The following is a 24,911-nucleotide window of genomic DNA, read 5'->3' as shown; positions in this document are numbered from 1 at the left end:
TTATTTAGATTAAGTTGACATCTGTGGGAGAGCGCTGTTAGAGTGTTATTTTGTATAATTATTAATTTATGGCTAACACACCAGATTAGTTTGTAATGCAGGCAACAATTTGTAGCGTTGATGTCTCCACGAATTAGAGCTTTTTGTGTGTAACACGCGATTTTTTATAAACGGTTTGTTTTTTACCTTACGCTCGATAAATCAAGATTTAAAATGTGCGCTGTTGTACGTCAAGAGCGGACTTAGATTTACTCCTTGGCTTTTTGTGCTTGAATAAATTATAATATTTAATAAATAACGATCTATCCTCATCAACTCGATAATTCTGCGCTTTTTGTTGCTCGCTTTGCCTTCGAAGAAATTATTCACTGGCGTGATTATTGAATTATGAACGGAAAGGTTTGAGCTATTGTTTTAAATGAAATATCCGAGTGTTGAACAGCACAGCCATAACTTGTGCGGGTAGAGCATGTATAACATGGCGATATCTTCATATAACGCCGTTGGACAGCTCTCGTATTTCTTGTATCAGTACTGAGAAACACCCTGCTGCTTTGCAGAGTTATATATTGCGGTCAACGATTGTACCTTGTAGTAGTACCAGCTAGGCGCCCTATCTTTCCATCTATTTCAAACACTTTATTTTCTCAGGAACTAGCTCTATCCATAAATAATGCGGATGCATGAGATTATTATTTCCAATATCTTCTCCAGTCTTAGCAGCATTGTAACATTTTGGCGGTACCGCGCCAGTTAATAACAATAATTATAGTACTAAATGACATTAGCGCTTTTTGTTATTTATCATTTGCGTCCCTCGTCTATTTTCAAATCGCATTATGTCACAACTTATGACTATGTCGGTTGTTTATAGCTGACGTTTCCTGTGAATTTGTTTGCTTCCAGTACCGATAATAAAATTAATAAAAGAGCAAAAATACCGATATCAACAGGCTATAAAAATTATATTTATTCATTAACAAAAACCGCCCGACAAACGCATATATCAGCCAAATGTACGATTAGCATGAAAAGCACATAAACAAAAAAGTTCTAAAATGTGAATATTCCGATGCCAACCGGAAGACATATTAGATGATAAAGTGCTCAGTGAATGGATACATCCCCAGCGCCTTGGCAATGTTTACGTAATTTATAACATTATTTTCCAGACGAGACTCGATAGTTTTAATTGAAATATATTTAAAAAAGGTTACCACAAGGACTTGAGTTATTGTAATGTGCACATACGAAACGGAATATGGCGCGTGTATTCTATACACATAATGTCCTGATCGGAATGATTTGTGGTCGGCCGAAAGTATAATAAAAAAGATAGAGCACAAATTTAGATAATGCATATTTCACAGACACATAAATCAAAAGATGTGCCTCGACTAACAATTTCGCAAGGAGCGGTCTCGAAACGGTGCATCTTAAGAAATGAAGGGACAGCAACTGCGAAAAAGGTATGCGAAGAGAACTTAATTTCACGCTATATGCTAATTGCAAACGCAATAGGGTAGCTTTAGGGAGGGCGCGCATTTATACCACAAAAAATACTAATGCTGCATCTATAATTAGGGAAGCCCTTACATTAAAAATTTATTTTTTAATCAAACACACAACTTGGAATAGAACAAACGAATCTTTTTTTTTATTTTGTTTTTGTTTTGATATAAATAACTTCATCTTCCACTGACTGAGCGACCTATATTTGTTGCCAAGGTAACGATGTAACGTCATTTAACGGTTTTTTAATAGAACCATATATTTTCTTGTCTTGATTTCTTTTACAAATCTTTTAATATTTCCAAGGTTCAGCTAGGTCAAATTTTAGATCACGATTATAATTTCTGAAAATAAGTAAAGCACAAACACCTAAAGTTATGAAAAAATGAGATTTTTTCCCTTTAGTTAAAAACGTATTGTCATGAATTTTGATGTACAAGAAACAAATAAAAGAGTGTAATCTAAATATTGTTAATTATGATAACTAATTAGTTTGCGAATATCTGAGGACCTGTTAATGGATGGGATAATTGGAATCGAACACATGCGCTGCCGAAGCTGAAAAACATAATTTTAAAGCGTTTCGAGCGAGGATAAATATCGGCAATTAGAATTGTGGGTCTTCCGGGAGCCAAAGTGGAAGATAGTGGTCCCAAACTCCCCACTCAATCAGTTGTGGCATGCCGTGTATCGAAACAAAGAAATTGTACTTGAAAAGTATTCCAACAAACTAGAGCGATAGGCTTCATATCGGGCTGCTTTTAGACTGTGATATTTCACCAGCGACAACTCTTACCAAGTCACAATCTAAACTACTGTAGAAGTTTGGTCACGGCAAATGCTTTTATGGCTATCAAGGGTAATATAAAGAAAATGAAAAACACTATATGTAGTATTGTCTCAGAAAGGTGATACTGACAACTGGTCCCGACTTGACGTCGACCGGAAACTCGCTCTCCAGGTTTTTCCCCCCAAGTTCCGGGACTCGATACCCTTGTTCCCGCTACATTACGTCTCCTTAAAGCCAAGGTGTCTGGTTTAAAATGCTAATCTTCACAAATGGGGTGCGCGTTATTTTGAAATATGGTTTTGTTTTACATTTTTATTGCACCCGCATTTATAATAACGTTTTTCAATTTGTGGTGATATCTTCCAGCTTTCCGCGCGCACCGGATCGCGCCCGGAACGCTCATTATCTCTCTTGAATTCCGGACGACAATAACCACCTCATTTCTTAATTACCTGGCATGTCGCACCGGAACTCTCTTAAAACCAGTTATTCTCATACACGCTTTCCCGATACAAACGCACGAAAGGTTGGTCAGAGGCAGGGCCGTATCCGCATTTTTTAACGTACAAATCCTATCCGGAATGTAACACTCTACAACGGGTAACATAACTTTTATTATCCAAAACAGTGCACATATTACAACAAAAAAAAAAGTGAAAAAGAGTTGTGAAATTTTTACCATTAAAAATATCTTCAAGAGTTGACATAGAAACAAATAATTTTAGGTTTAATTTATATTAATCTGTTACTTCGATTGGATTAGCATTGTCCAAAGCGATTAAGCTGGTTTAGTACGACATTCAATTTAAACTAATTTTAGGGCGAATGCAACTCCATCATGGAAATGAACAAGACATGATTTTTTTGTGTCTGGCTTTAAAGTTATTACAATTATAAAAAGTGAATTTGAAAATCATTGAAATTATTTAATTTATTAAATAAAATTATCCGTAGAAGGTATTAATGTATTTTTTTTATAGAAATACACAACCCAAAAAGACATATTTCTGTGCTGGAAATCTTTATTTTGTGGACAACACGTCTTGAATGTCAAGGTCTGCGTCACGGTTAAATATCTACCAACAGCATTAGTACCTAATATAACCATATTATTTTATTATTACATTTTATATTATGTAGACATATCTTTGAAGTTTCATGCTGCGAGTGAACTTTTTTTATTTGCCAAAAATATTTTCGTCTTTAACAGAATGTTTTTTTTTTAAATTGTACAAACAGTTGTATTAAGTTTTGTCTGTGTTAGTGAAACTTCAATAGAATAATTTTTCATTGTTAAAAAACAGTGTGTTATGAATTTTTCTGAGATGTGTTTGTAAGTTTTAAGTCTTTTGCTATAGGCTAAGTTTCTGAAATAAAGTATCTTTAATTTGAAATTGTGTTGTGTTATACCTATTCATCCTAATGAGTTGGGTAAATTATTTTTGCTGAATATTGAACGCATGCATGTAGGTAGTGTTTTAACTCCTCTAAGGTATTGTGTGAGTTCACCTAGTTGTTTTCTAATGTCAGATATTAATTTTATAGTTTAGTCTTATTTCCCAAGTGATATTTTGAAAAAATGTAAGAGTTCATTATCTCAAAATTTGCTAGAAATTGTTTAGGATAACGTTGGCGTAGAAGTGAATGGGTTTTAATCCGAAATATGTTTAAAAACCAATTCAAATTTGTCTTCTACTTCATTTTGGAAATTTATATGGAATTAATGTTGTCATTTACTATTTTGACTGATGTATATTCATTGTTACAGCATGTGTCATTATTTTCTGTTGTACATAATCAATACTGTTAATATATAATACGATCAGATATTATTAATATTATTATTATTGTTATCTATATTAAAAAAACAGAAGTATGTGTGATGGTCACTTTAGCACTTTTTAGATAATACGGCCCTGGCGAGTCTACAATTTTGTTGCATCTTCGATATTCCATGGCCGCCAGCGCTCGAAACTTACGTCTTAATACACACGTCATGAACTGGCCTAGCCTCAGGTGGCGCAATAAATAATTACATAACCCCATATTAAATTGACAAATCTGTAAATTTAGTACGAGACGCAATCACGCAGTTGTAATCCAGCATTAAACCCATAAGTCATAATTAAACGATCCGTCTTGTCTGGCTTGTAAGTCCAAATCTCGGAAAAACTTATCGGTGCATCTCTGACGTTTTTGCCTTAGTAAACAAATGTCAGAATTAAAATGTCGTATTGCAACTAAAACAACTTTATCTGCAGATGCCGCTGCCTCTTTGCGACAGCACTGCCATCTGTATTCAGCAATTTATAGCGGCCCGGTTTAAAAGTTCACCATCCCCTTCTCCGTACCGTTCTTTATCTGTGGTCTTCTCATTTCCCGGTTGGTTGGACGCAATTGAGTACCTTTTTAAGTTTTAGAAACTATTGTGTCACTTTTATCTGATAGCAAGTGAAAATTTATGACTCCTCTTCATGAGCTGAGAATTCGGGGAACTTGTGACGAGTCAATTCGAAGTGGATGCCATTTTCTTTCCTCTCACCTTTATTTTCAATGTTTGGGCCAAGTTGAGGAGAGTTATGGCGGCTGATTATGCATTATACTCTGTAGATGTCGAATTGCAGTATCCACTTTCTATACAAACATAAAAGCAGTTTTGGGTTAGTCCTAGAATTTATGGATGAATGAAATTTGCTGAGTACTCTCTTTGAATTGATAGTTCGTATAAATCAGTGGCCAGGATATTGCTGTAAAAATTATGTTCGAAGTTTGCAGACTCTTTTGCAGTCAGATAAATTGAGTTTTATAATTTGTTACGTTTATTACCGGGTTTGGCATGTTTGCTGAAAGCGCGCTTATATTTACATCAATATATTAATTTTTTATTTGAGAAAAAAATAACTAAATTCATTTCGCTGTCGCCGGGAATCGACCGGGGCAACATTTTTCAAAATAAAATATTTAATGTCGTTACAGAATTGCAGATACTAAACTTAATTTTTACTGTTATTGAGTAAACTGGATTTCATTGATTACATTTTCAAATATTAATGGTATCGCTGAAATCCATTGAATAAAACATCTGCTTTACTCTATTTTGTAATAATAAACAGTTCTATAAGTGCATTGTTATCATTACCTACATCACATAGTTCAACTTAAAATATCTCTAATTTCAGTGTCTTTCTTTGGAATTTTATATCTGACTCAATTCGTCGCCCCTTTTATTTCTTCTAATCCCGAATAATGAGAATTTGTATAAAAGTTACTAACTAATAACGAAGAAAAAAATCAAGATTAGTCAACAAAAATTTACAAAGAAAGAATTTCAACTCGTTCTCTGAAAATATTCGACATGTGAACATGATGTATTGGTTATCACATACATGTAGAATACATTCCACAAATACTTTTACGACTGAAGGTATTTTACAAAAAAACAAACTAGAAATACCTACCATATTACTGCACACATATAACTGAATAAATTACATCATCTAAACCACAATATCTAATTAAAGCAGTTACCTAATTTTTGTGACGTTTCTGATACCAAAAGAAATAAATAAAAACGACAAGTAAGTATGTTAGTAACGTTTTCGTTTGGAGCATAATTTGAGTTTACATATTATTGTAGATCCATTGACACTTCCTGTTTCCATTTATAAGACAAAACTGGATTTTATTCTTACCCATTGTTTCGCTCCACATGTCGTTTTTTTCCAACAAACTTTACTGTTACATAATTTACAGATTTTAATTTAATTTTCTGATCTAGTTTACAGACGCTTGTGAATATTTGTATGATTTTTTTTGTAAATTGTAGTTTTAAAATGTTATAAACTATTTCTTTCAAACTAAGACTGGATACTCCATAGGAAATTTTCCCAATACCTACTTATAACAATACGTGATGTATTCAAAATAAGACATTACGAAAACTGTACACTAAATCAAATTTATTTAAAAAAAAATACACAAAATACCGATGTAGGTATACCAAAACAATTTAGGTAAACATACGTAATAAAATGTTAATAATCTTCAACAATTTAAATTTCAAGTCACCTCTTTTGAAACGACTATCGTCCATTTTATTGTACGCTTAATACTTTTATATTGTATATTTGAATTATCTCTTTAGCACGTTTAAACTCATTGGTAAAAAAATATGAATTCTCACCAAATGAAATAAAATAATGGATAAACGGTTTTCTTACGAACAAAACAAAATTGTTAAATAACTTTTAATACTTAGGTATTCAGTTTTTAATATTTAATTTCCAAATTAATTATGAAATTGCAACAAAATAAATTTTATGACAAAAAAATATTACCAAATCATTTCTACATGTCTTGCTCCACTAATAAAGCAAGCGATTGTTGGGATTTTAAGTCTGATAATAATGCTTTAACTCTAACCTCTCCCCCTATCGCAAATGGTTTAGTGTGTTTAAACTATTCGAAAAAACAGATAAACCTGAGATTACCAAATCGTTTTAGGGTAAGTAAAGTAGGGTCCACCAAATAGTGAACATTGACTTTCGGTTTCTGAAATGTTTATTGAAAACAATGTGTTCATTCACATCTGATTCATAGAATCTGTGTTCCTTTTAAGCAAACAATTGGAGACGAGGTAAGCGCTGTAAATTATCATAACCATAATCGTAGGCTATTGATAGTTTTCAATAAACAAAAAGTTAATGTTCCCTGATACTTTGTTCTATTCAATGTAATACAATGATTTCAAATTTGGGTCGGGTGGTACCTGGAGAAGGGGAGAATGAAATCTTTAAACTCTATCAGTATAAAGAGGACTGGACGTCGTGATATAATTTCGTTATTATGTTAAAGAGCACATATGGAGTAGGCAAACAATAATTGTAATGTCATTTGAAATCCACGTTTGTTTAACAACCTTACAGATCTAGATTTACACAGTATCTTATTTCACAACATATTTTTTAGTTAATTGGCATTTAAATAAATAACAGAGGAAAAATACAGTTGTCATACCACTTAAGTTTAAGTTGGGACAGATTTTGATCTTGTCATATCGAAACTGGAAATAAATGCTTAGTAGGTATGTGGGCTATTATATAAACTTTAATTAGGTAATGATGTTCGCAATTAGGTAGGTATAACAGCTGTAGGAAATTGAAACAAATTTATATTTGTGACACAATGGGTAAAATTGTAGGAAAATTTCCAAATCAAGGAGCATTAAACACGTGTACCTATCACTATTATTTTTCATACAATCATTGCTGAATTAAAAAAACTAGCTTACCGGAAGTTTAAATAATTTTAATAAGATAGAGATTGAAAATTTAAAAGATATAGAGGCGTAACCAACAATGATTAATGAAGTGTCTTACAACAATAAACCTCCAAATGGCACAGGACAATGTTTGTAAATAAATTTGAGTCAATATTTAAAAAGTATTTTAACGAATATGTGTCATTTGACAGTGCCAAAAAAACTTTTAATAACACTATTAAAAGAAATTAAAAAATGTAAGTATAATTTCCTGTTTTTGACATTTTGTAATTTTATCACAACAATACATTTTCTTTTTCCAGAACCCTGTTAATTTATTATTCCATGAAAATTATAACCTATATTAATAGTGTGGTAATCATAAGATTTTTATTATTATTAGACGATAACAGTTACGCAGAAACATAAAACATTTTTTTAATTTAGTAGATTGAGGTTTGCCAGCGCCTAAACAACAATAGGTGTGTGCGCCTTGAATGTTTTATCTTGTTCTAATCATGAATTTATGAGCCGCTGAGCGAAAAGGAAGGAATACGTGCGTCAAGAAAAACAAATCCAGATATTAATATACCGAATCGGCCATTTAAAATAAATAACGTAATTAATAGCAGATGTTTACAACAATTTCTGGGATTCTTCTGCGTTATTTAATTAAATCCACGTACTTCGTCGTGAAAAAGTGCGGGAGAATGTCTAGCTTGAGTTATGCCCCTAACACAACACGTGACCAAGGAGGGGGTTGATCAATAAAACATCTCCCCTACGTCACCCACCCCCACATCCACAGAAAGAAAATCGTTACTTGTGAAGAATCTAATAAATGCGTGTCTAAGAATTCCTTAAAGTTGCGTAATGCGTTTTAAGGGAAAAATAATTTTCAAAATACCAACGAACTTCACTTTGCGGCCGCCATGTAGATGGAATTTCGTAACTATTATTAGACACATGGTGGTCCGAAACTACGTAGGTACATCAAATTCTTTCATGAGCCGTGAAGCACAGCAACTGACAGTGCTATGAATATGTAACAATGTAACAAGAATCCGGTTTTTGTACATCCAAAAAAGACTAAGACCTTCACCTCGGTTTAGTTGACACAGGACCTCCTGTGTTCCAAACATTTGTTTATATCTCGCTTGTTTGGGCTTTACCTATTAAAACGCTGTTAAGTCATTTGCAGAAATTCCGTTCTTCGCATATAGGAATCGGGTATAAATATTGCGCTTAGCGGGACGCCAATGGTGTCAGATGCGCTATCTGCAAACACATCTGGCTGAGGCCATAATACAATGGATGATATTTTTGATATATGTCCGTCTTACCTGACCATGCACCCCTAAGGTTCGAAAAATGGTAGTCGGCGACGGATGTTCAGAGGATGTTGACACTCGCCAAAATGGAGCTGTTCACACACACTTAACCGTCCGCATTATAATATACATCATCTATTAGGTTTCTGTGAAAATGTACATTTAATAATCTAATCGCCACAACATGTTAACAACGTGATACATACAATTAGTTTTATCAACCTGCTCTAAATCCATTTTTGTCGTTTCGCGTTTCTTAGTGAGGACCGTTCCGAGGTGAACTTCGAGGTACTAGATAGACTAAAACTGGCTTTCTTCACGGAAAAAATAAAAACACTGCAAAAATCAATTGACAATAGATAACTTTTCTTACGGTGGTGGAGTCAGCTTTCTAGTATTCCCCCTTCTCTCAACTAATTTTTAAGAAGCTGAATATTTTGCACGAAATTTAAAACACCAGTCAACTGAAAAATATTTCACCCTAGAGGACAGTAAATATTTACAACTTAAAATGTAGTGACGAAGATTTTGATGAAAAAATTAAGTGGCAACGGGGGTCAAGTAACAATTTATTTGAAAGTTCGCTCGCTTCTGGACACGATCACGTGATTTTTGTTTGTTTAATCTGCACAGACACATGTTATTAAAAAAAATTGCTGCAAATCACAAGGAGTACAACTTATTAATTATTATTATATTATTAAAAATTAATGTACCTAATTAAGTACAAAATATGAAAATTTAGAAAAAGTACATGAATTCGATAAGATAGATTATTGCATGTAATATATGAAAATAGCTGAAATAAAAAATATAATTCAATAAAAAAAAATCAATGGTAGTGAATTTAATCATATCTTTGGCAAAAATTTGAAAATCTAGCTTTATTGGTCAAATAATAAAAATTAGTAAAAATGTATCAACATATCCTATTGCTTCTTAACAATAATTGTTTGAACAGAAAGCAACTTAAAAAAATATTTTTATTATTAAATTGAATTCAACAATATTCGTTCTCTATGGTTGTGGTACATCAAGGTTTCTAAAATCGTTATACCTATAAGAATTGTTATTATATCTATAGTCTGTCTCAATCTGGAGTTTCTAGAATTATTTTGAATATATACAGGTATTTTTGTGTAACTATGTGTAATGTCACAGTACAACTGAAACAAATTAAAAAAAAAAAAGCAAAATTTTGTAAAGCATGTACTCAGAATAGCTTAAGCTTAACACCAATGGCAAAAGGTATATTTAGTACTTTCAGTAACAAATTAAACTTTTGTTCTAAGTATTCGAAACTTACAAGTGTTTTCTTGAAGTCCGTCACAGTGGGGTGCAGTAAATCCGCTTACCTAGGAATATTATTGTCAGAGTAAAAATTAGAAATTCTTTCAATACGGCATTAGGCCTCGGTTAATCGCTTATGAAGTCAAAGGTATATACAGCGTGTTATTGAAAAGTACGTACAAAATACAATCGACAATTGGTCTCGAAGTATGAGTACTAAAAGTAAAAAAAAGTTCAGGTAAAAGTGTTCTCCTTTTAGAGATAAAAATTATTAAAATTTATGTCAAAATTCGTTGTACGCCTCTAATAAAAAAATCATCTTTCGTTTCTATAGCAACATTTAGTCTTGACAAAAGTTTTATTGTTACAGTTGCTAGGATTTACTAAAATAAATTAATTTTACCTATTTATCCTTCTTCAGTAGCGTCTATAAAGGTTGGATAAAGGTTAATTTTCCCCTTATAATTTTGATAACACAAAATAAGTTTTTCAGACTTTTAGACTTTGCGAATAACTGTTAATTCTGTTGTATGTACCTTTCAATAATACCCTGTATGCACAAAAGTTTTCGTCGTACTCTACAATGTTATTTAGGTACGGACAATTATTTGACTCTGTCCTATTTACATTTACGAGACCTGTTTTTGCAAGAAGGTTAGAGAATCAAACAAAACTTGAGCTATACTAAACATAATTTTGACACAATATTAGTACTACCAAAAATATATGGCATATGACGAGTACCTAAAAATACCAGAGTATGTAATTGTAATGTAATTTGTTTACAGTTAGGACTTCTTAAAAAAAATCTCGAGGTAGGAGCATATACAGGACCCGAAAGTACATAAGGAATTATACTTCAACATTTTGAAAATTATATGTAGATACGAAAAATTTAAAAAAACTTTTTTGATAAAAAAAATGTACACTATTAACTAATTTAAACAAAATAAAGATATTCAATTTTCTTTAGTTTTAGATATGAATAATGTTGACACGAACTGTAGGTCTGACCTGACCTGACCTGACCTGACCTGATGGAAACAACTTTCTATTTAAAACAATGATCTAAAATGATTTAGACGGAACTTCCAGGAACGGAAGTCCAGTTAGTTAAGAATTTTATTTTTTAAGATGGCCAAATATACATAGGTGTGGATTATTAAACCGCCCGCGCACCTTTTTAGTACTGGTAAATCATAACAATTTGAATATAAGTGTAGTGTTAATAACAACAGCAAAGATAAGTCTTTTTTGATTTAACAAAAAAAGTTCCTTTTTTTTTTCGATATCCTATACTGTATAAGCAATCGAAAAAATAAGCTTTATGAAGAAAATGTATGTTCGGAAACACGAATGACATTTGATTGCAGAATTCTGAGATGACGTCATCAAATACCTGGAAGAGGTAAACCGATCAATTCTAATCATCCATTTACCATGTATTCCTCGGTAACTTTAAAGCCCATACAATATTTCAGTGTAATTGGTTATGCAATTTCTAAAACAAATTGCAAAATTTCGTTATACAACTTTTTTTTCCAAAAACGTACCTACATACGCATTGTTGAATATAAATCCAAGCTAATAAATCACACATATAGAAACACATCATTTTACACATTTTAATAGCGATTAACACGAAAAAACTGGCATGACGTCATCACAATTTTGGTAAGGATGAGCAGACAAATTATTTTAGCATCAATACGTCAAATACTGGTTTTCTAACAAAATTTAAGATAAACCGCTTTGCTCGTTTTTTTTAATTCCAGTGGTCTCAATGGACAATTTACGTCAAGGTTTAGGTAAAAGCACTGTCATGAAACGCTAAAAGTGTCGCTTTATGCCAATGGGGTCAAAAATTGAAAGTAACGAGCGATCAAATAAAAAACACCTCTAGTTACTTCACAATGTGCGTTAAATTGTTGTTTTTCAGAATAGAAACCCACAAAGTTAAAACATCACCAAAAAATTAATTATGTGTTTCAAAAATAAACAAAAATATTAAAATAAAACCGTTGTAAGTTAAAATCGACAACGATTATCAACTAGAAGCAAAACAGTTTCTACGAAAACAAACAATGAAAAAGGTTAAAAATAAAGTAGTAAAAAATACAAGAGGAGTGGTAAAAACATAGTAGTAGTTGTACGCGGGGATAACAGGCGGCTGCCTCTGCCCGATCGTATATTAACTAATAAAATAATAATAATATTAATAATAATAATAAAATACTTACATGTACCTATGGAATAACATGTAACATATTTATCGTACAGTTTCTTCAATCAACATCTATTTGTTGTAAAATATTTTGTTTTTAATAATAATAATTAATCGTCAGTGGACCGATTTGTGTCCAAGGTTCGCAATTAATCATGAATTAGAATGACCAAACTTCGATTTTTAAATTCATCCAAATTTACATACAGATATGTATGTCGTAGACTGTTTGTCAATAATATTTATGCCAACCATACTATCTACATGCTGATAACAATTTTAGTTTTTTTTTTAAGGGTTGGTCCTAGTATTCTGGTCTGCTGGTTCTGTAACGTCTATAGTGCCTATACCATTTAGGATTTGTTTACATTTAAGTGGGAGGGTTCACTAACAACACCACAGACTCTCATTGGTTGTCCAAGTTTGTTTGTTAAAAGAGAGAAACTGTCAAATAAATTTACCACTACCGTTTACTTAAAATATTACCACCCCTTTTAAACCCATCCTTCTTCGGAGAACTGATAAGCTTTTGAAAAGAATTATTGGTCATTTTAAAACCTACCTAGCTTTTTTGTTAATCATCTAAATGCAGTTGTGCGCCTTTCATGTTGTATATTTATACATTACGTAAACAACATTTAATAACATTTTATACTTAAATTGTCCTGCAAGCAAAGAAATAAGAAAAACTTTATTATAATTAAATTCCTATTATACAATAGGTAGATGACAATGTTGTTAATTGTGTATTATTGCAGATCATAAAAACAATTAAGTAGTTTGTATTTAATTGTACAAGTAAATAGAACAAGAAAAGGCATCAACGTAAGGACACAGGTTAAAAATTAAAAGCCATTTGTCAAAAGTCCAATGATGTAGAACCGTGATGAAGTGTTAGTTCATTATCCGAAATGATCACTTCGAGTCCATAAAGATTAAAAGCCATAAACCGGCAAAAACATGTCAGAACATTGTAAAAGGTGAAAAATCAGTCATAAAATATCCACTGGGCGTCGCTAAAGGAAGAACCGGTCGTAAAATCGTGTAACAAAGACATTAATGTAAATGAAGTAATAAAATCGAGGTACATCTGTTTATGTAAAACTCCCGAAAATTTTATGGTGTTTTAATTATTGGCTGATGAATGGCGCGGTCTGATAAGATAAAGCATCAATGGCTAATCTAATGTACCACTTAAAAAGCCATTAAAGAGCACTCAAAAGTGACACGCCATAAACCTCCAGAATGAAGAAGTAACATGTAATAAAAGCCTAACACACTTCTCGGTAGTTAAACTGATTTTTATGACCTGTAAACGTGGTCGTAAAGTCGTAATGTCCCTCGTATTACGGTTGCATGTTTACATGCTTTACTACATCAGTTAGTTGAATCAACAAATACTCAGCTTTTATTGGTCGTTACTCATATTTAGTTTATTTGTGAATGATCCTCGACGTCAAGCGCCTTTCTTCGTACCCAACTTTTATAACTCTCATAAAATTATCATAATTGCCGCTCTTTATTAACCGACGTCTATATTCCGTTTTTTCTTCATCAGACTGCACATCCGAAACGTCGATAAATAAAAAATGGGCGCCATATTTATTCAGGACCGTTTGCTACGTTGCCAATCCCCTCTGGTAGATTTCAAAGGCACTTGTTAGAGATTTGTAATAAAACGGCCGATAGAAGAGAAGGAAAACGACCGTTTAGGGTCGTCTGTCCCCGAAGGGTTTGAATCTGGACTTATGGGAACAAATTCAATCGGAACTGTAAAACAGTCACTTCCATACAGACACGCCCACCTTGCATACCATTACAAAGAACGGAAAAGAAAATTTTAATTAAGCGATTTCCATTCCGGGAAAGTCTACCTACACCTTCCAACAACTAGACTGACGCCACCTTCGAAATTTATTTCAAACACAAGTTATTTTACCAATAAAACATTCATTAAAAGCTAGCAACGTTTGCGCAAGAAAAAAACACATTCGCATCTCTGAAAAACCTTCACGAACAATTCTCGACTGTTTACTTTTGAGCCATAAAATATCGGCTTTCAATATCGCAGCGAGCCTTGACCGCAGCAGTGCCACCTAGCCCCTAGTAGCCGAACTATACGCCATATAAACAGTTTAACGACTCGCACACTATTCTAGCCTGCTCCAGAACCAATTTAATGGTTGCTATAAAGCCTACGAGTTACGACGCGCTTTCGTTTTATCACCGACATTTGTTTTAAAACGATTTTTTTTGCGCAAGTCGGAACGGTTTTGTTCATTGTTTTCATAATTGTGTTATTTTCGAGTTGGGCAATTTTTGACTAATTTGGACAGATTTATCGTTCGTGTTGTTGTGCTCAATTAGGAGTGTGTTAATGTAAACGACGACAGAGGGCACTACGGGGCCAAATACAACTGTGTTCCGAAATTGTTTAGAGAATTCGCGTGTTGAAAGCTTCTCCCACGTTGTTTATTTATTAGATGGCTATTGGCGTGTTTATAATTTGATTAGAGTTGTTAATTTATTATCACTGAGGATTTAGAATAATAAAATCAGGAGCAAGTTTAATACATTAATCAATTATTTAAATAACATTTTGGCAAATGTTGAAAATTAAACATGATCGTGTTGATGCCGAAAAATTTACGGAAGTTCATACAGTGTGGATAAAGTATTAGGTTAGAAGTCATAAATTTGTGTATTACTGGTTGCCACCATAACATCTATATTATAGGTACAAACAACGATACGCAATTTTGATTTATTTAATATTTGCACTTTTAACAAAAAACTTAATTTTAATAGACTAAAAAATCGAGCACGATGTGTTATCTCACATTCTATGATTTTTAATTAAGCCGCACCGGAGTAAACCGAAATTTTTCTTTATTTTTTAATTTGCGTTACGCAGCAACATGTTTCTTCTCTGCCTACATAATTAATTAGGATTTAACTATCTATGACTAATCAGATTTCTATCGATACTGCATACCTCATTGAAATTCATGACATAGCAAGACATAAATAATTATGGGAGCGATTTTCTATGATGAAGTTATAATTAGCTGGAATATTACGCTAAACTTGTACTACGATAATTAAAATAAAATATATGCAAGTCATAAATTATAAATTGTTTATATCTAGTTACCTCAAACTTACAAGTCGCATAAATCTTCTAACAAAGCGATCTAATTTATTACTACATTATTCAGTTTTTTCTATATTAGCTCATTAAATTAAAGTTATTAATATATATGTTATTTATTAGATACATGTTCTTTTCCATTCATAATATTTTAAACTACAATAAAAAAAATGAATATGTAGTTTATTTGTTACACAACATCTGATTTGTTCTTATTCTTCCATAAACAAGTATTTTTCATGTATGCTTAAGACATAAATAATTAATTAATACTTTTCGAATTTTAACTGTTGGTATGTAGGCAAAATAAAAATACTCACTTACTAGTGAATAATGAAAATATTTTTTTTTTGCAAAGTTTGATATTTTGAATTTCGCTTGTATCTAAGGCAGAGTGTTTTAAATGATGTGATATTTTTATTTATATAAATAAATTTACTTTGTCGTAAAAATAACTTAAATTTAATAGCGAAACTGGCCACTAAAGAAGTGTCAAAATATAATAAAAAGCTTAAAAAATGGACCAAAATTTAATTTGTTTGCTCCACATTAAATACCGTTAAATAAATTACATAGTACATTCTTTTTATCTCGCACCTAGGTACTCGTGTTATTAATTAAAAACATATTCCACAGTGTAAACAAAAAAGAACAAAATTTACAGTATGTAATTTAGATCTTATCAGCACGATTTATGCAGATCTATAACAGCGTATAATTGATGTAATGTCATTATAATCTTGTACGTACAGCGTTTTAAGTATAATTATATTCTTGTGAGTGCTCTATGAACCCATTCTCTCATTATTCATTAGAAGCAACGTCTAATTTTTTTTCGAAATATATAATTTTTTTCTCTTTATTTTAATCATTATTATTCCTGTTAAAACCAGACTTTCAAACATTTATTTGCTGATTGTATAGCATTTTCAACAATATAGGTACATAGGTAGTACCGTGTAAAAACTAAACCCATTTTGCGACTTTTATTGTTATATTTTATTCCAAAATTGTTTATCGAATTTATTTCAGCGTTAGAGATTTAGTAAAATATTTATTTATGAAACTAAAAGTTATAAATTACATTCAACTCATTCAACGAGATTTAAAAAAATAATTTTAAATCTACAAAACTCACAGCTTTCGTTTACTCAGTAAAAAAATACATAGGCATATTTTATTTGTTTATTATTAAATTTTAAACTTAGCAAAAACGCTTGCTAGTTACACAGAAAAAAATGGACAAAAACATACGTTACACGCTTTTAATATTGCAAACTTTTAACTATGTATTAACAAAGAACAATCAAAATTTATGATAATTTAAGATAAGACAAAAGAAACATGATATAATATTATGAAATTTTGTTGTGCTTTACTAAAAACAACAAACACTATTCTTCGGTCCCCTGTAGCCCAATTAACTATGATCTTTTAAGCTGTAAATAATACAAAAATTGTGTAAGTATTCGTCGTTAGATTTAAAGGGTTAAAAAATTTTGTTTAAAAAAAACTAGGTATATAAGCTGTTTACAGAAACACTAGATTAGCTCCCCCATTCAGTTTTAAATAATAATAAAAAATACGGTTTAAAAACCCAAATAAAGCTCCAATTCGTCACCCCGTTCCCAGCCGAGAGCTTAATTATTTGATTCGGTCTCTCTCTTAATTACAATTCTGGAGGTCCCAACAAATGAATGCCCCAAGTTAGATTTTCTATAGTGTAAGAAATGCAATTAAATTGATCAATTATGAAACATTGGAGGGGTGTACTCTATGGCAGAACGGAACGCTTGCCAGAATGCAACCGGGGCGCCATCTCTCACGCCAAGTAATTACGCAAGGGGATTTTCTCCACTCGAAGATTAAACACTAAAATTCCGTACATAAATTCAGAGGCATTACAAATAGCCGAATGGAAACACAATTATCTTAATTTTCTTTTTGCCGGCATTTCTTGAGGGGAGATAATTTTTATAATATTTACTGGTCTTATTTTTGAATATTTAAAGAGAAAGAGGGCCGGTCCATAATGATAATTAGGTGCGTTCGAGTACATCGGCAATGGAGTATTGATTTTTCCCCCAAACAACCCCCACACAGCAAAAAAGTATGGTGGCGAATATGTTATATAAACCGCAAGTTAACCCCAGTAACTCAACTAAAGTGCCATTTACGCGTGAAAATTTGACCACGTTTTCGTTCGATCACTTGGAAAGAGTCTAAATAAAAGTAGTGAAACTATGGACACTATCAACACATGGGTTGCGGAGGGCTTGTTCAAATTAAATAAAACTTGGTGTCTACCCGTTATTTCTTGTTTTAGTATAAGGAAACCCACATCTAAACTTGAATAAAACAACTGTTTTTTTGTGTAGGAAACTATAGGTACCTACTTTTAAGTTCGCGTTTCTTATAGGTATATTGGGGTACATAGAATATTTTTGAGAAGAAAATCATGGAACTATGTATGGGCAGTCAAAATTAAGAGAAAAACGGTCTTTGAAACGTTTGTGTTAATTTGAACTCAAGTTTAAACTTGCATTAATTACTTGTGTCCTACTTATTCAAATTGGTTGGTTAGCAATTAGCAACAATAATTTGAAAGTCTTGGACGAAAATTTGTAGATATTTTTTACTGTGTGGTTATTCGTGATGATTCCGACTTTAACTAATTTCCCCAAAAAACGAAGCCGTTCATATGAAAACACCCCCGAGAATTATCATCTCTTTGTCAAGTCGTAAACCGGGGCCACAACGGGTTTGATTGCCATCTTGCTTTCTCCTCTCCCCAGCTCGTTGTAAACAAAGTCATTCGATGGTCTCCTATTGAAGGTAATCCATTATTGACACAACCACCCTCCTTTATTATTATTACACAACGTTGCGGTTTCTTATCCCATTCGCACGTTTCAATAGTCCACCGCAAGTGGAAGCCACAAATCCCGTATTTGAATAGAGCTACACCGGATATATTTAGATATCTGCAAACGAGCTGCTAAGAACTTACCTTGTTTTAAGAATTATGTTGATCCGCCAACAACACCGAAGTAATCCACTAATTCTGGTCCACTTGAGAAGCCACCGCCGCAGCTGCCGCTGCCGCCGCTTTTTGAGCTTGTGCTTGTTTTTCTTGTTCGTTTAGTTCTTTGATGGCTTGAATTTCCTTCTTTAATTTCATTCGCCGATTCTGGAACCATATTTTTATTTGTCGTTCTGTTAAACAGAGGGCGTGCGCCATTTCTATCCGCCGCCGCCGGGTCAGGTAGTGGTTTGTGTGGAATTCTTTTTCCAGTTCCAGGGTCTGGTACCGGGTATACGTCTGACGGCCTCTCCTTCTAAGGCCATTCGCACCTGAAACGAAAACAAAAAAATTAATACTAGGGTCAGTATGAACTGATATTTAGAAAAATGTTTTGTTCTCTCATCATCCTATAGTAGATACTTTCTGTAAAAAAAGAAGAAAAGAAGAACTCTTGAGGTGTAATGTGTTGATGACTGAAAACTGAAAAATCTTCACAGTTCCAAAATTAATATTGTCATTTCAGTTCACAAAAGTGAAAGTTTTCAAAAGTCTGTCCTGTTCTTATAGAACAGTCTTTAGAATAAATCAAAAATCGCGAACCGCAGACCCAAAATTTCTGCAACTTTTTTGAAACTATTCTTTGGAACATTCTAAAACAAAATTTTCCTAAAGATGAATGATATTTCACCGTGATCTGTTTTTCACTGTTGGTACCTAACAGTGACACGTTTTGACAAACTAAGAATAGAAAATTATGGTTTTATGTTCTTTTCAACAATTTGCTCTAAAATTCGGGATAACATCTAGGTAGTGATAACTATTCACGATGCATCGGCATTTTCAGCTAATAGGTAAGTAAGTGATCCTCGATCTTCCGTAGTCAAAAAAGCCAATCACTATTTTCATATCATACCGCTTGTCATGTAAAGTGGGTTGTCGAAAACGTGATCTACAAATCACCGTGACTGAGAGAGAACGATCACTGTTCACGTCATGATCTAAAGATCACGGAATCCCTCATCTGTACATTTTACTTAATAAATTACACTCATAGGGTTTGTATTCAGTTGTTTATACAATTATCGTTGATAGGAGTAAATATGTAGAGCATAAAGGTTTTAGATGGATAACTTTTCAATCATCTTGCGGTGTAGCTGAAGGTTGCAATTTGAGACCACTTATGGTCGTTACATTTATCAACGATATGATCGATTCACCGGGAACACTGGTCTTGCGGCAACTACTTTGAGAGTCGATTCAGGATATTTTAAGTCTGCTGAATACGAAAAAAATATTATATTTGCCGAATTGACTCTTGTTCTAGAAAAATGCACCTTGTTTATTTTAAGACTTATTTTTAAATCAAACTGCTAATATGTGTTAGGCATACATTATTATTAATTAATGATTAAAAAAAAACAAGAAAAACGTTTTTTTGCGGGATATTCTACAATATTTCTGATCAGGACAATCTCTTTGTAAAATTCAACTGCAATCTGCCATCACATTGCGATTCCACCGGCATTGGTACCTTTCTTCCATTACCCTTATGTCTTTGTGAGAACATTTTCCCCGCTGTTCGCTGTAATCGCCAAAATTGTGAGAAAATCGATCAAAATGGCTACGCAACAAATGATGAATTTTAATGCTCATGTTAATTCTTAATTGTGTTTGTCCAGGATATTGGTGACTAAATCGCGATGTTCTCTTCTTTTATGATTCCTACGAAAATTTTGACCACTGAAACAAAGATGGAATAAAGAAACAGAAAGATTTGGTGGAAAATGCTTGAAAACATTTTTGGATGTCATCCTTACACAAATTTTCCATTTTAAACATGTTGTGAAAAGAAGTCTGCACATATTAAAACAAAAAGGCAAAATATAAGCCCCGCCCACGCGCCCTGTTTCTATTGTGATGGTTTCTTTTTATTCGCCGTGAACCAAGCTTAACTGCAAAATTCTTATTTCTTTACAAGAAATTAAAACATGTTTAGAGTATCGTGTTGTTCAAATAATACAATGTATATTAAGAAAAAAATTCAAAAATCTGGATGCCTCAGATAAAAATTCAATACGGATTCATAAACTACACGTGGAGGAATATGTTATTTTACATAATTTAAAACCCATTTACTGTGTACAATTTTGAGGTGACGTCATCACACTGTTGGTGGGGATGACTAGATGGTAAGCGTTTTACTATCTAGATGCAACTCCTAATATACATGCAAAATTTCACAACAATCGGTCAAGTAGTTTCAGAGATTATATGTTAAGACAAATTCGTACAGACGGCGACAAACAGACAGACGGACGGACGGAAACGGGACACCTATGTTTTCGTACTCGTACATATAATAATAACAATAATAATAATATAAATAGAAACATTAAAAACTAATTTTGCCGCTCGCCCTACGACACCATTGAATAACAATTAGTTTGATAGTCTAATTATAATTTTTATTTCGACGAGGCGGCAAAGTCAGCGCTCACTTTGATGCGATAATGCTAGTAAGTAATAATTTCGAGTTACATTTCAAGTTTTTCAAGAATCAACTACATCGGCATGGATTTATTTAATTTTGACAAATCAAAGCAGTTTTCATGATTCTCAAATTACAATATATTACAATTTATATGCTGATGACTTAAAAATAGCTCAAAGTGTATGTAAATTGAGAGATTGTGAATTTCTAGAATTTAGAATTGTTAAGAATCCTGAATTATTATTATTACCGTTTTTCGTAATACACTTAAATTACATTTGTCATGTATCGTATAAGTGGTAGTAGGGATTTTCATAGCACTGAGCCTTTGTTAACTATTTTTAACATGTATAAACAATCAAAATTACCTAAATTATCTTTGTGTACTTAGGAGATCTTATGGTACTCACATAAGTGCACTAGAAAAGCTAGCTTCATAGAAAATTTTGTAAATATTTGTTTTATACAAAGTGCAGATATTATCCATAGATATAGATTGTCCCCAAAATCTGTTATTATTTCATGAATTTAATTTACCAAATTTATATCTTAAGCGTCAATATATTACAATTATTTCTCTACATAAATTAATACACGGAATAACTAAATGTCCAAACTTATTATATGAAATGTATTTTCATGTTCGCTGTCCCAATTTAAGAAATTCACATAGGTTTTACACTGTGTTTGCCAGAATTAATATTTATATATAGTACACCGAAAGCTTCAGTCTGTGTACGACTTTGACTTCATAAGCATTTGACAATGGATTCTTCATAAAATTCAATAAATGTAAGTATTAGTAAGTTACACAGACAGTTATGTAGTTCCAGTAGTGTAATAATGAAGAATATTTGATAATAGAATACATTTTGTTGATGTTATCTTGTAAAGTTTATTTATGATTAGTTTCCCACTATGGACAAATATTACATTATTATTATTAGTTATTTTTGTCGTTTCATAAATAAAAATACAAAATAAATTTGGTAACAAAAAATCTGTCTAGAGTTACTAAAAAATGTATGGTGGTATCCTTTGTTACTTTGTTATTTAAGTAAGATTTTTCTTAAGGATAATCAATTTAGGTCTATGGCAAAAGATTCGAACGTTGTTGAAGACCTTTCAGATACTATTTACCCGAATTTTTCTTCACATAATCTGTTACACGAAATAAATACTTTATTGTAATTAAAAAAAAAATAATAATAATTAATGGAAAAAAGTTGTCTTAATTTTCTAAAAGAAATGAGAAATGCTGACGATCACAGTATTAATATGAAACATCCTGGGTGTAGGTATACCCACAGTTTGATGTGTTCATTTTGATCGATTATTATCTACTCAATTAAGTAAGGCATTTTAATACCATGTAAATTGGTTACGAAATCAATCAAAATTCTTGCAAACTTTGAAAAAAAAAAAACAAAATAAGACAGTCGACTATAAATTAATTATTGAAACAAAACAAAAAATTCTTAACAAGAAAATAAGAATAACAACATATTTCCTAATAAGTAAGTATAAATAGTTTTTCTATCAAGCTTATACTTAATAGAAGCATCTGTTTATTTACAAATAAAATTTTCCAAAAATGCATAATTGTATAGCCCACAACTATTTAGGTAGGATTCGTGAATTTTTTAGCGTTAATTTTACCGTCTCTACATTTCTCTTTAAATCAAAATGTATTCGCCATGAAAATCGTATAACCTAAATTCTGGCACGAAATCTAAAAAATCTTGCACGTGTAGATTATATCTAATAATAATATTAATGATATTAATTTAAGACGACTCACAAGTGAAAATTTCCAACCCAAAATCACGCCATGTCGTCACGAGTTGGCTTTCATCCCGCGAATCCGGAGATTTCAACGCTCTAATCTATCAAGACAAGACTCACCGCATCTCGCCAAAACTAGCAAATCCAAGCAACAACTCGTACCCTATTTCTTTTTCTTGGCCATTAATTAACCCCGGATGGCGTGTCGGCATTCTGCACGATATTAACCCGACTAACTTAGTTCGGTTGGAAGTCGTCCCAGTGGAAGAGAGTCCGTCCAGTGCTCGCCATTGGCGTACAGGTAGACGCCCCGCGGTTTCCTCTTAAAAATCCGTCATTCAAGAAGATGGAACACCAGGTAGAAAGAATCTCTAGAAAGGCTTATCATCCAAGGTCACGCCTCCGATAACTCATCCGACAACGAAATAACTCAAAAAGTCTCGACGATTAATCTCCTGGGTTTGGAAGCCGTGGGTTATTTATGGGTGTATTTGTCTGGATAAACGAACGCGTATGCTCGTATATTAATAAGAATGGTATTAATTTATCGGGAGCTTTTGCATAGAATTGGCGATGTTTACGAGGCAATCGATAATTGCGTGCACGGAGGCTGATTGAGATATTTCCCTAGACGCTGGGGCTACTTGAATACGTTTTATTGCCATGGCGGAGCATATTTCGTTAATAGCATGAGTTAACGCATTAAAAGTCGTTTAGTAATCTTCGTGCATCGAGATATGTAAAACGAGAACATGCGGCGAAGGTAATGAAGACGGTATCGACGGGTGCTCGCTGGTCCATCAATATCTATCGGCCGAGATACCATCAACATCGCAAATATCTAACACTGCACGAGAATCAATAATTATTATTTGCAAGATACCGGATAATCAACCTACAGGTTGCAACATCCCATCGTTCAACTTTTTTCAACGAGCCGCACTTTTTCCGAAGCGATCACAAATCACTCCCAAGTTTGCCCGGTGCTTCAGACTTGAAATGAGCCATAAACGTAATTGGATAATGAGATGCACGTGACCGCAACCTCCTCCACAAATGCTTGCGTGCTATTGGTTTAGGCTAAGGGATGGTCGACGAAGCCACTTATTCTGCCGAGGATTACCTGGGTAAATATTTGCAAATACCGAAGAATTTTATGGGAAAGGGTGTCATCTAGAGGGACCACCCATTTATCCAAGAATGGCTATTATATACTGTGCCATTAAACATTTCAAACTTTATGCAGATTTCAAAAGGAATTTTAACACAATGTTGTAGTTGCCATGTCTTCACAGACTTCCTTTTAAATTAAGTCGCCATGCAAAAATCTGTCTTTTTCGTTAGGTGGTTTTTGAATATTATGAAACCGAAACTTACCTTCTTTAATGAAAAACAAGATTGCATGCTGACCTGATTAACTTATATGTTTAGGACAACAACTCGAGTTTCTTTTCTAATCAACGCTATGGCGGAAAACAGGAATATCCTCATAGATTCAACCAAATTTTAGAAGGTTCGAAGTTCATTAAAAATAAGCAGCCAACCGGTTTCATATATGAAAGTCTTAACACTAGTGTATATAATTACTTCTAGGTTCTCTAGTATAATTACATTCTTGTAATAACAGTGTTCGTTTAGAATTTTATCCGTAATTGGTCAAGCACTTTCCGAATAATTTTAAGATGAATCCTATCTCGCATCTCCAGAATTAGCCGCCATGTAAAAGCAAGAAAATTAGTTTCAAATGAATGGGAATGAAAGAACGAAGTGGTTAGCGAAACATTAAGAGCAAGGCGTGTAATTACCCCGACGTACTCAGCGATTAAACTGTTGATGAATGATTAAGCAAGATTATGGATTTACATTTACGGTGTAGATCTAACCTAGTTCTGGTCAGAATCCGGTTCATCTACGACAAAATAGAAGACAAAACGTCGTAAATTATCGATATAACAAAAGAGCACAAAGGAGTGTCCGTCCACCACCTACAAAAAAGCCATCTATTACAATAATTAAGAACTTGGAACCCAACTACTGAAGAGATAAGTTTCA

At 32.8% G+C, this 24,911-nt stretch overlaps 1 protein-coding gene across 4 annotated transcripts in view; it reads right to left on the bottom strand.

Moving 5' to 3' along the window:
• LOC135129218 (homeotic protein ultrabithorax-like) overlaps positions 1-24,911 on the bottom strand; it is a 543,629-nt gene that overhangs the window by 341,721 nt on the left and 176,997 nt on the right. For 2 of the 4 annotated variants that reach the window (XR_010280528.1, XM_064056358.1), the window contains exon 2: positions 18,569-18,912. Coding sequence is in view for 2 of the 4 variants with exons in the window: in XM_064056358.1 (XP_063912428.1) it covers positions 18,617-18,912 (296 nt within the window). In the remaining 2 variants the exon portion in view is untranslated. Of the gene's footprint in view, positions 1-16,925; positions 16,998-18,568; positions 18,913-24,911 lie in introns of those variants that run through there. The other 2 variants (XM_064056359.1, XM_064056360.1) reach the window with 2 other exon arrangements.

This window comes from Zophobas morio, unplaced genomic scaffold (genome assembly GCF_036711695.1).
Source record: "Zophobas morio isolate AGI-343-1 ecotype UQ-CSIRO unplaced genomic scaffold, CSIRO_AGI_Zmor_V1 ptg000014l, whole genome shotgun sequence".
Taxonomy (NCBI): domain Eukaryota; kingdom Metazoa; phylum Arthropoda; class Insecta; order Coleoptera; family Tenebrionidae; genus Zophobas; species Zophobas morio.
This window is presented reverse-complemented; position numbering and strand designations above follow the sequence as displayed.